Source organism: Salarias fasciatus, chromosome 2 (assembly GCF_902148845.1).
Source record: "Salarias fasciatus chromosome 2, fSalaFa1.1, whole genome shotgun sequence".
Classification (NCBI taxonomy): Eukaryota; Metazoa; Chordata; class Actinopteri; order Blenniiformes; family Blenniidae; genus Salarias; species Salarias fasciatus.
In genome coordinates this window covers 3,317,732-3,329,407 of record NC_043746.1, presented here as the reverse complement: position 1 = coordinate 3,329,407, position 11,676 = coordinate 3,317,732, and the positions used below count along the sequence as shown (strand labels likewise).

The window sequence follows — 11,676 nt, the reverse complement described above, 5'->3', positions numbered from 1 at the left end:
TGAAATCGAGATCAGAACCCTGCAGTTTGAGCAGCTTCTTTCCGACGTTACGTATTATGTAACAGCCTGTCGTAGGAGCTGAGAGCCACAATAGTGTTAAAAACAGGTACAAAACCATACTTTTTGATTTAATGTGTCATTTAACAGTCATGAATATTCACTGTCGGTCAGGAACAATCCTCTCACAACAGTTTGTAGAGTCCAGCTTTGGACAGAATCACCGGCTCATTGGACTGTTTCTCTGCTCATCTACAGAAGTGAAAAGTCAGTCGCTCAGTGACAGACGAGTGTAAGTGTTGTTCCTGTTCCTCAACTCGTCAGTCGGAGAACTCTGCTCTCAAAGTGTGTCCCCCATCGCGGGCCCCACAATATTCAAATTTGATTTTGAATATTTGAATAGATTAGAACTGTGAAATATTAAAGCAAAACTACCAGATTGAGTTGTTTATGCGAAGATTGCTAAGACGGAACTACTTACTAAACATGGCGTCTGGGCGTAGTGATTTTAAAAGAAAAAGTAGTTCCCAGTATTTGCTTCAGTGTCGTAACGCTACAATATTATCTGTTGGTGTTCCACAGTGTAGTGAATATGCGGATTATAACGTGTCCACCAAAGTGTTTTGGGGTTGTTGGATTGTGTATTTGATGAGTTTGACGAGGGGGAACAAAAATACCATCCACTTCCATTGTGTCCGTCCCGAAAACCTTCCCCGACTCACCTCTGAATGAACAACAGCTCGCCCTCACAGAAAAAGTAAGCATGCTGTTCGAAATGACTGAGGAATTGCACTAAATGGGCCAATTTGCCAAAATGTTGAAGTATCCCTTTAAGGCAGTGTTATGATTAATGCTTGAATAAGTGACTGAATAGTTTTAATAAGAATGCTATTTGATCGGGTGGGCGCTCTGTTAAGTTACATATTTTGAGGCTTTTGAAATTCCATCTCAGTAGTTTTAATTTTTTATTTTATATTTATGCATCAAAACACTGAGTGTTTAAAACTGTCAGTTACTGGAATGAAGTGTAGATCAAGGATTTAATAAAGCATACCTCCCTCTTTAGCGCTGCCTCTTGTCAGATGTTTTAGTTTATCTTGAAACTTGTACTATGATTGTTTTGACATACTGTGATTTTCTGTTCTCCTGTCTCAGGTTCACTCTGTGCCATAGCATCACTGAATAAATGAGAGAAGCTGAATATTTTCATAGATTTGGGTCACAGCTGTCAAAAAATATCGTGGTTTGTTTTAAAGGCTTCTCTTTGTCACCCCAACTTGATTTGTAACTAACCTCTCATCCACCCTTTTGTTCTGTTCTGGTTTTTGTTCTTTGTTTACATAAAAAGGTACATTCCTATTTTTCAGTTTCATGGTCCTGATGTTAACTCAAACTCTGTATATTTTGGTTGAAATGTATTTAATAATGCAAAAAAACTTAAAAAAAAAGGCTTCTCTGGCCCGTTTCACCAGTCAGACCCATGAGAGATGAAGTTGGACTGTATGTGGCCGCACAACTGGAATTTGTTCGACTCCTTTGACCTACAGAAGGGAAAATTGGAGTAAAACCTTGTGTCTTTTGGAAGCAGGTCTTTTCACTGAAATGCATGAATGATTTTTTTTTTTTTTTTTTTTAATAGTTTCTGTGACAGTGTTCATGCGGTGTTCTAGTTTGTTCACTAATAAAGTTTGGAACACTGAATTCTATTTCTTTATTATTCATTTTATGTTCCTCATAAAAACATTGCGAAGAAAAAAATAAACATGACCCATAAACACAAGAGCCATATTTTCTTTAGTATGTTGAGTTTTTGTTGAACTTAAACTTGAAATGCAGGGTTATTCCCTCTCAATTCTCAAATCACATGGTTTATGTGGAAGGTTTGACAGATGATCCGATCGTAACTACCTGTCCACAGGAAGTCCAGGTACCAAAGAACTGTTTTAATTTATTCATGATGGCAGATGAAGGTGGTCTGACAAGAGAATCACTTCTCTTAAATTATCAGATAAAAATGAAAAACATCTTTAAATGTCACATTGTTCAGTGGAGATTTTAATTAGGAAAAAGAAAAAGGAGTAAATTTAGTATCATCAGTACTTTCTTATTAATAATCGTCAGACTGCACATAATTCCCTTCATAATGTAAGTACAGCTCCAAATGAATGCATTTTTTTTCCATTTGGTTCGTACACCTCATGTTAATAAATCACTTAGGAATAAATTTCATAAATACAGAATAAAGCGCTTCTTTTCACAGTTAATTTTGAACTCTTTCGCTCCCCGTAGATAACAACACTTGTGGGTATTTTTTAAATATTCCATATTAACTGTCAGAACTTATTTCTAATAAAAATATTTCTAAATACTAAATAATAAAAACTTAATGTCGTCTTGATGCTTTTTAATTACTTGTAAGTTTAATTTGGGGTGTTTTTCGATATTTTTGTGTTATCGCGTCCCGCTGCACCCCCGCCTGTGTAACATGGTACAGTCCAGCCTTCAACCTGTTAGCGGGAAGCTCCCTCAGCCCAGTGAGCCCAGTGTCCACAAAGCTGCTTCAACATGAGGTAAAGACACCGCTTCTATCCATCACTGTCTCCATGTTCTGTATTTCTGAGAGTTCAGTACATATCTGTTTGTACGTAATCTCCTCTGCAGTTAAAGTCCAGCGGCGTTCAATGTCTTCCTTTTATGTGACATTAAAGTATGAAGTCGTTTCCAGAACGCTTCCGGGAGTTTCCTTTCTGATCGGTCACGATCTGTTCTTAACAGGTTCGTGTTGCAGCTGCCACTGCGTTTATATCGCACATCTTTGGTAATTTGTCCGATTAAGAAATTAGTTTACACTCCGCACGCTGAGCTCAAAGTGTTAAAAACTGTGATTTTGGTCTGTAGAGGAGATTAGACCAGAGCCAGATGTTTCCTGTTTGATCACCAGATCCCCTCCAGCTCTCATTTGTCTTTAGAATTCACTCCCTGTGGTCGTTTCATGTTTGTCTGGGACTGCAGTGCCAGGAAGGTCCGCAAAGGAGCCAGGCTGCCCGGAGGGCCCCAGGTGAAGCGACTGGTGAGGAGGTTATTGATCAGTGTGGCACTGACTGGTAACCTTTACTGACTTTACTGGAAACACTTGTAGGTTCCAGCATGAATCCCCTGAGCTCACCTCTCACTTCTGCTCTTCAGTCATGAAAATGACTGGTTTGTTCTCCCAGAGAACAAGTGCTGTTTCTCTGGCCCTATGTGAGGAAAAGGTCTGCAGTGTTTCAGCTGTTAATTTTAGTCATCCTGTTAGATTTTAGGGTCTTTTTCTGTGCTGTCAGTACTTTATTAAAAAATAATTAAAACTGTCCATTTCTTTGTTAGCAGCAGACTTTTGGTGCATTATTTTTGATTGATCACATTTGGCTTTCAGATTTAAAATTCTGACATTGTGTATTTGCAGATCATGAATACACGTGGAAACACAGTTTTCAGTCCTTTGTGGCTGGTGTGTTGACCATTTAGATGTTGCCATAACAATAAATGTGCTTTCTGTTGCGCGTCTCTGGTGTAGAGCAACATTCAGTGAAGTGTTTCTCGAGATGAAATGTATGCAGAAATATATATTTTTAATGTTTTCTGTTCTTTTCTTGCCATGTTAAACCCAGATATTGGAAAAACAGTTTGTCTTTAATGTGTTTGGATGTAGAACGTTCTGCCTGCAGAGGACATGGACTCTCCCAACTGGTCTTCTGTTGACAAATCGAGTTTCCTGCAAGGCCTCCAGCCTCTGAAGGGTGAGCCTCGAACAATATGTCACTATATCTCAACCCACAAATGTAAAAAGGGGTCTGTTTGAAGAACACTGGGCGTCACGATCCCAGATTAAACTCCGTCCTTTCCCAGGAAACCCTCCTCTGCACAGCACCGCCATGGACGAGGATTTGAACGTCCCAGAGGAGCAGGACGAAGGAAGGTCTGGAAAACACGACACTCAGAAGAAAACCGCCGAGCAGCAGCGCAGTGCTGCTGTGAAGAGGAAGGAGAAAGGAGGAGCACAGGGGGAGAACGAGCCGCACGGGAAGAAGCAGAAACGGCGCGACGAGGAGGTCAAAGCCAGGTGACTTCAGGAAGTCCTTCCATGTCTGTCTGACTGAATGCCGTAACCCCCGAACCTTTCCAGTCCCAGGAGGGCTGCAGGGACGAGGAGGAGCGTTCGGCCTGCAGCAGCAGCAGGCAGACGCCTGGTGGGGAAGAAACCTGCAGGGAGGAGGAGTACGGGACAGACGTCTGCAGCGAGGTCAGAGTGCTGTTCTCTTGACCTCCATGTTTGAGTGTTCGGATGATTTATTGCGTCTGGCTTTGTGTGTCTTCAAGGTCGGTGAAATCAGCAAGTAGAAACTCCAAAAACAATCCGTCTCAGGTGAAGAAATGAAAACAACTGCACCTCTGGAGTCCTGCCTGTCCCGGCCTGTTGGGCTGTTGTGCTCTGAATGACCTCTTCTAGGAGGTCGCATGGTGCAAACAGCTGATCCATGTAAAGGTTTAGTCAATGTTCAGTTTTGGTCGTAGTTATCAGATCCTGTAATCCGTCGTCTCAGTTCATGAGATTGTGCTGCAGGGCTGCTTCCTCAGGAAGCTGAAGGAGGGATGTTTATTGTGGACATTGAGTTCAGGAGCAGAGTGACACTCCAGATCTGCTCACATGCAGCCACAGCGCCCCCTGGTGTTCACCCTGGAGAGCTTCCAGACAGTGTGTCAGCATTTCAAACCTCAGCCCATCAGTCTGGACTCGGTCTGCTGTCACTTGTGAAGCGGCCCTGGTGTGGAGCCTTGTGGGACCCCGAGGGCCGGAGAGTAACCCGGGGCTTTTCTTCCAGGAGCAGAGAGACTCTGATCAGAGGAGCCGGAGGGAAGAGGCGGCGCCGCCCTCCGATGAGGAGGAGAGCCTGGACGCCAGCTGGGTACCGACTCTCTGAGTAAACAGCAGCCCTCCTTCTCCTGCTCCTCCGTGAAAAATGTCTTCATGCTGTTTATGCAGAAACCAAGTCCGAAGAAAACCAGCCAGAGGTTACAGAGGAAGTCCTCGACAGGTAAGGAAGACGTGACTGAACCCAGTGAGCAGACTTCAGGCAGACTGAGCTTTTTATATCATCAGAACTGCAATTAATCATCATTAATGTACCATTAGCTGCGATTTCTCTGTCAATAAAGCTTCCAAAGTAAAGAGAGAACGCAGACCAAAAGGTCTGTAGCCTGTCAGTCTCCGCTGAGGGCAAATAAACACACACACACACACACACACGTCACAAGAAAGCCATGGAAGCGTGAATGTCTCCTGTCTGGTCTGTGGTGATGTCTTGTGTTCTGCAGAAGACGGTGGGTCTTCAGAGGAAGAAGCCGCGGAGCCTCAGGCCCGGTGGAGCAGACCTGCAGCTCGAGAACAAACCCAGTTCGACGTGGTTCTCGATGCCTTCCTGCAGTTTTGTGACAAATACCGGTGAATATCGGCCTCTGTGAGGACGACCAGGCGTCTCTGAGCTCTCAGCTGTGATTGTTTACATGCTTCATGTCTGTGTCCAGAGAGTCGGTGGAGTCTCCACAGGACCAGCACTTCATTTCTACTTTCTCCAAAAACGTCACGGCCCAGCTGCAAGAAAAGGTTTCCTCTGACATTCAAACTGAGGAGTTCTAACATTTTGTATAAAAAAAAGTGTTTGAGTGATGAGACTTCCCATCGATTCTCTTTCAGATTTCTTCTTCAAGGGAGTTCAAAGTTCTGAAAAGAGAAAACACCAAGGTAACCATGTGTTGGTCTGGTGCAGAACGATGCAGACTTTACGACTAAACACACATTAGACGGTCACAGCCAGCTAATATTCAATAAACAGGCTTCAGTTCCGATAAGGAGAGAACAGCTTATATTGTCACGCGTCTGGATTGAGGTAGATGATGGGGAATTTATGAGCTTTAAGAATGACAATGTTGACATTTTAACAGCTTAGATTATTTTATCTTTCTTTTTTTGTCATTTAAGAGGATTTAGACTCTTAACCATTGTAGCATGAAATGCCATTTCAGCTCTTCTACTAGTAGTTTCCACCCGGGGTCTATTTCACCAAGCAGGTTGAAAAAAACTCTGAGTGAAATCCTGAACTCTGTTGATCTACTCTGAAAGGGAAAACGCTGGGTTTTCGGTTACACAACAGCTGATTTGAGTGAGATTACTCAACTTCAAGTCGTTTCACCTGGAGTTTAGCACGTGCACGACAACTATAAAAAGCCAGCATCAATGGAGCGCCGATTCGACGAGTCACCATGGCAACAGAGAAGCGGAGAGCCACATATGGGAGCTGGAACACATTTTTTGAAAAAAATGCAACACGCTGCAGCAGCGAAAGAGAGGGAGATGCTGTGGCAGAAAGTTGCTGCCCGTGTCAATGAGTAAGTTTAAATGTCGTCCTTTATATCAGAATATTATTGAATATTAAATATTCTTACAGGGAAACTGTTTGAATAGTCACCAGTTCAGGTATTTCATTTAGTTGTAATCCCGCGGGGAAGAAGCCACATGGCAGCAGCTAAAGGTGAAATATAGAAACATTGTTCAACAGACCTCGGCATAATCTCAATGAGGTTCATCTTTTTAAGCATGTTTAACATTGTAAAGTAGCATAAATACTAAGTGGCTGATGGACTGTGCAGCTGTTTTATGTCACACATCTATATCATGTTATGTTAAATAATTAATCCTATTTAATCTAATATTATCTATTATTTGAGTATAATATTTAAAAAATGGTATTGATACAAATATTTATTTTGTCTTTCATGTCCTTTTCTTCTTTTGGCCCAGATTGTGAAGGTTCTCTCTGCCTGCTGGAGCCCCTTCATGCTACAACCAACCTGAAACTGTCAGCAGGAAATACTCAGAATATTTTTACCAAATGTTAGTTTGGAAAAATATATGCAGATATACTGAAAGATGTTATTTATCCAGGATGAGGAGGATGAAACCGTGTCTGCTGCCTTCACAGAGGATCCAGAAAGTCATATAGAGGTTATGTTACTGATTGTTCTCTTCCCATTAAAACTCTGAATCCTCCTGTGGAACATAGAGCTTGACATTTAGCCGACACTGAAATATTCAAATTGTCATCCTTTTAAACAGATCATGGCTGGTCAGCAGCAGGATGGTCCCTCAACTCCCACATCACAGATCAACACTGTGAGATGATGTTCAGTAAACACCAGAGGTTCATTTCATTCAGTTCATGTGCAGCTGGATAATTTAATGTCCTCTATGTATTCCCAGTTACCAGTCAAAGACATTTACAAAATCCCCTTACTTAACAAGACAGAGAAATCCCTTAAAGAACAGCAGGATCTGGACCTCCAGATGAAGAAGACGAAATTGAGATACTGGAGCAGAAGCTGCAGGCGGGTTCATGGTCACAGGTGAATTATGTTCACTATCGGAACATGAACTAAACCCTTTATTTTTATTTTTTTTTTTGGTAGGAAATAAAGAAGACAAAATGAAATGTGTGTCATGTCTTTTATTTGCTGTGGTGTAATGATGGTGGTGATTAAACTCCTCAGTGCTCTGCATCTCCAGTGTTATATAAAAAAACTCCCTTTTGCGAAGAACCGCAACACATCTGCTGGGATGTGAGTGCGCCACGACGTTTGGTTATGTTGCAAAATATGGACGGAAAAGATTGTGAAATGCAGCGTATGGATTGAGACGTGAAGCGGTACTGTTCAAAAAGATAACTGTCCGGAAACGCCAAAACATCTCTGCGCGGTCTGTAAATAATCTCCCGACGAATATTCAGTTCACGCTGCAGTGATGCTGCTGCTTCATCTGCAGCAGGGGTGGGGAATCCTGGTCCTGGAGGGCCGCAGACCTGCATGTTTTCCATGTCTCCCTGCTTCAACACACCTGAATCGAATCAAGATTCATGGCCAAGTCCAGCAGAAAGTCAGATAACGAGCCTCATTGCAATCAGCTGTGTTGAAGCAGGGAGACATTGGAAAACATGCAGGTCTGCGGCCCTCCAGGACCAGGATTCCCCACCCCTGATCTGCAGGATCGCTGATAAAAGGACATGAAATTTGACAGCTACACAAAAACTCGGCAGCTGACTGAAAGAATGAGGAAATGGAACAGCAGTGTGGCTGAAAGGGGGCGGAGCCAGAGACAAACTTCAGGGTTGACTGAGAAAAACCTGCTCCCGACCAGGTTAGAGTCACGGAGTGTGTTACTGCGGTAACTGACCGATAGTTTAAAGGTGCTGTAGGCAGGATTCCGCCATCATGGCGATTTGACCCATCTAAGATGGCGATTTGAAACCCAGCACAGCCAATCCTGTCCTGTTTTCCCTGACATCACGCCCTTACGCAAGTTAAGCCCCTCCCACAAGAAGTGCCACGAACGCCCCTCGACCAATCACGGTTAGAGCCTCAGGGGTTCTTCTGATTGGTCAAAGATACCTGGAGCTGTGGAGATTCCTTTTCAGCTCAGAACAGAGACAGATGGAGACGCTGCGCCCTCGCGGTAGAGCAGTTATGCTACACTCCTAAAGGACTATCAATGGATACCCTAACATTTAATCCAAAGAAAACCCAGAAAAATTAGCATTGACTAGCAAAATCCTGCCTACAGCAGCTTTAAGTTCCCTCTCCTAGTGGAACAGGCTGGAGTTACTCCTCTGTCTCTGGTTTGACTTCTCTCCCTTTGTGTAATGGAAATCTCAGAGTTTCCCTCATTTCCGGGTTATTGAACACAGAGTTTTCTTAAAACCTGCTTGGTGAAATAGACGCCAGAAGGTCTCATGAAAAAGCTCTTTATGTAGAGATTGCTGTCATTTTCTCTGGTAAGTGCTCGGTTTTTCCACTGAAATGAGCCTGACGCTCTTGTCCAGTTGTTGATTTCTCTGCAAACCAATGGAATTTTCCCCACTTACTACTTGTATGGCTGCTCTGAGATGTGCTGTTGGGGCCTCATTGAAAACAAGATTTGCGTGAAAGTGACAATCCTCCGGTGGTTGTTAGAAAGCCTGAATCATTGAGTATTTTAGGCCCATGTTAAAATGGTTTTAGTCTCACTTTTGTGAGAATTTTGCTCCACTTTTTTAAAAAGTGAGTTTTTCATTTGTGCTCCAGCATCATGTTAACATTCATGCTTTGTGTTATGCAGCTGTGCTTTGTGATGTTGTATAGTAATGGTGTGTGTGTGTGTGTGTGTGTGTGTGTGTGCGTGTGTGTGCGTGTGTCAGATGTCTTCTTTAATCCGCACAAAGACTCAGAAACTGCTGGATCGAAAACAGGAGGCATTGAGGTGAGAGAAGCTAGAACACACACACACACACACACACACACACACACACACACACACACGCAGATCAACATGTTTTCTGCTTCCTCAAACCGTTAAAGAACCAATGCTTTAACCAGAGGGTCAACATGAGGGTTAGGGGCTGAATCTGGCCTGTTGGATGAGCTCTGAAGGAGTTAAACAATACAATGTTTAAATGAAGTGCCTGCTGTTCCTGAACTGTCCACTAGGGGGCGTCAAGCACAGGTCTTACGCTTTATTACTAAAGGTCATGGAGTTGACTTTTTAATGGTTTTGGATCATTTATTGTCCTCTTATGGATTAACCTGTCTTGTTGTATCACTGATCTCGGTGTCAAATATCTTTATTATAACCACGTTTTCTACCTTTAGTTTGATTCTATTAACGTTGAGAAAAGGAAGAAGTCTTGAGAAAATCACTTTACTCATCAGCTGTAAAGCTTAAAGATATGAGATTCATTTAAATTTTAAAGATTCGTATTTCAGGTCCGGTTTTATTTCCCCACATGAATCTTTATTCTCAAACACATTTTTTTCATTTACAAGCGAAAGAAGCCAATCGATTGCGAGCCTTGAAGACGGGTTGCAGCGTCACTCCTCCATCATCCAGCTCTGCTTCTGTTCTATGAGGGAGCACCTTTAACTCCTCTTTCGTTGTGTTTCTTTCCTCCAGTTTTCATGAGTTTCTTGCTATGAATAATATTTTTGTCACATTTTTCATTCAAAGATACGATCTCCTCTGGAGTTCGTATTCAGATGTTTTTCCTAATTCTTACACTTCAGCTTCCCCTGTGGAAGAATCCGGCTCCGTTTCTCTCATTTTACAGTCTCTCACCCGGCGATCTGTGGAGAACTTATGTTTTTCCTGAGTTGTTTCCTTCATTAATGAGGCCAAACGAGCCGTGAGTCGTCCTGCAGCCGTTTTCACAGCTGGCAGGTTCAAATGTTTTATCGTCGGGGCTTTAATGTCTTTCTGAATTGTGTCTGTTTTTGACTTTTTTAAACCACAGTCAGTCATTTTTATGAGTTTCACTGAAAATGTGTTTTCCTTGTGAACGTTTTCAGTGTGTATGCATAGAAATAATGTTTAAAAGTTGGATTTATTATTTAATTTTTCACTAATTCTGCCCAAAGGGTCAACGACCGGTCCCTGCAGGCCTCCTGAACTGTGAGGATCACTCCCCGCTCTGTGGGTCCACATGTTTCAGTGTTGATGGAGGAAAAAAGTATCGTCTGGATGTTTAGGGAGCAGCAGTGACGATCAGGATGTGCGCTGAGCCCGTAGCTCTGACTTAACTCCGTCAGGCGTAGGAACCTGAGCAGATGCTCAGAGGTTTGTTTAGCGGCTGCAGAAACAGGTTGTGGATGATCAGAAGAGAGAATAACATGCTGTATTAGACACTGATTCCACTGAGGCCTTAAAGGTCTGATACACGATTTTCTCGAAAAGACGAAGCCCCACGTCTGTTACTCACTTTCTGAACAACGCGCATGTGCCAGACCATCCGCCCGGCTCTCCTGCTTCTCCCAGGAAACGCGGAAGTGTACGAGCGCGATCTCCTCTTCTCCGGCGTGCACGGCTCTGTTTACAGTTTCTGCGATCCGCCTCGCTCATAAATAAAGCTTTTTTTTCCGAAACAGCTACAGTTTCATTATGTCAGACTCGCCATCGGTAAGTACTAGCTCAGAAGCTCACTGGCTACATAAACACTCTGAATGCGCAAAAGGGAGAAGCTGATTGGACGCAAGCACGGAGAACCGCCTTACGAAAGCAGCTCGTCAGAATGATTGACAAACAGACCCACCAATTATTTAGGTGATCCACCCGGAAATCAAAATGTTGTATTACACCTTTAATAGAACATTTACATTAAATTCTCCGGAGCAGCGAGTCGTTCTTCTTCAACCAGCTGTTGTCCACCGTGTTTCCTGTCAGGACGGAGACGGAGGTCGCCCGGCTGCAGGCGGAGAAAGCTCAGCTGCAGCACAGACTGGCCCTCCTGCGGCGAGGACGCTCCTTCCTCCACGGCCTCCGGGAGCTCAGCCGGCAGTACCTGGACCGCCGGCGGCAGCACCCTGACCAGAGGGAGACGGTAGTGAGAACACACACTGTAGTGATCTGGTGGAGGGGGTGACCTGACGGCTGGCTGCTCCCTCCTGTCTGCAGTACGGAGCGTCCAGCCTGCCGGCCCTGCTGCTGGAGACCCGGCTGCTCAGAGCAGGCCGGGCCCCGGGACAGGAGGACGGCGCCGCCGGGAGGTGAAGCAACACAGAGGGAAAACACCTTTTAATCACTTAATAAAGCTTCTCTGTTCCAACGCTGCTCAAGGTTGTGCG

At 43.7% G+C, this 11,676-nt stretch overlaps 1 protein-coding gene across 2 annotated transcripts; it reads left to right on the top strand.

Moving 5' to 3' along the window:
• Positions 1-2,544: 2,544 nt before the first annotated feature.
• Positions 2,545-11,662, top strand: cenpu (centromere protein U). Of its 2 annotated transcripts, none has more exons than XM_030106649.1 (14): positions 2,545-2,567; positions 3,010-3,067; positions 3,689-3,776; positions 3,886-4,099; positions 4,163-4,279; positions 4,357-4,402; positions 4,860-4,943; positions 5,021-5,072; positions 5,353-5,479; positions 5,563-5,641; positions 5,732-5,779; positions 9,261-9,322; positions 11,276-11,432; positions 11,507-11,662. In XM_030106649.1, exons 1-14 carry the CDS (start codon positions 2,563-2,565, stop codon positions 11,600-11,602), a joined length of 1,233 nt encoding a protein of 410 aa, XP_029962509.1. In that variant the 5' UTR covers positions 2,545-2,562; the 3' UTR covers positions 11,603-11,662. The 2 variants fall into 2 exon arrangements, with proteins under 2 accessions (XP_029962509.1, XP_029962515.1); XM_030106655.1 differs by having other exon boundaries at positions 2,558-2,567; positions 3,010-3,055.
• The last annotated feature ends 14 nt before the right edge of the window (positions 11,663-11,676 follow it).

Coding starts and splice junctions, on each gene's coding strand:
- cenpu (XM_030106649.1), top strand. Junction 3,068..3,688: donor GGCCCCAGGTGAAGCGACTG/GTGAGGAGGTTA, acceptor GTTTGGATGTAG/AACGTTCTGCCTGCAGAGGA. Junction 9,323..11,275: donor CGAAAACAGGAGGCATTGAG/GTGAGAGAAGCT, acceptor GTTTCCTGTCAG/GACGGAGACGGAGGTCGCCC.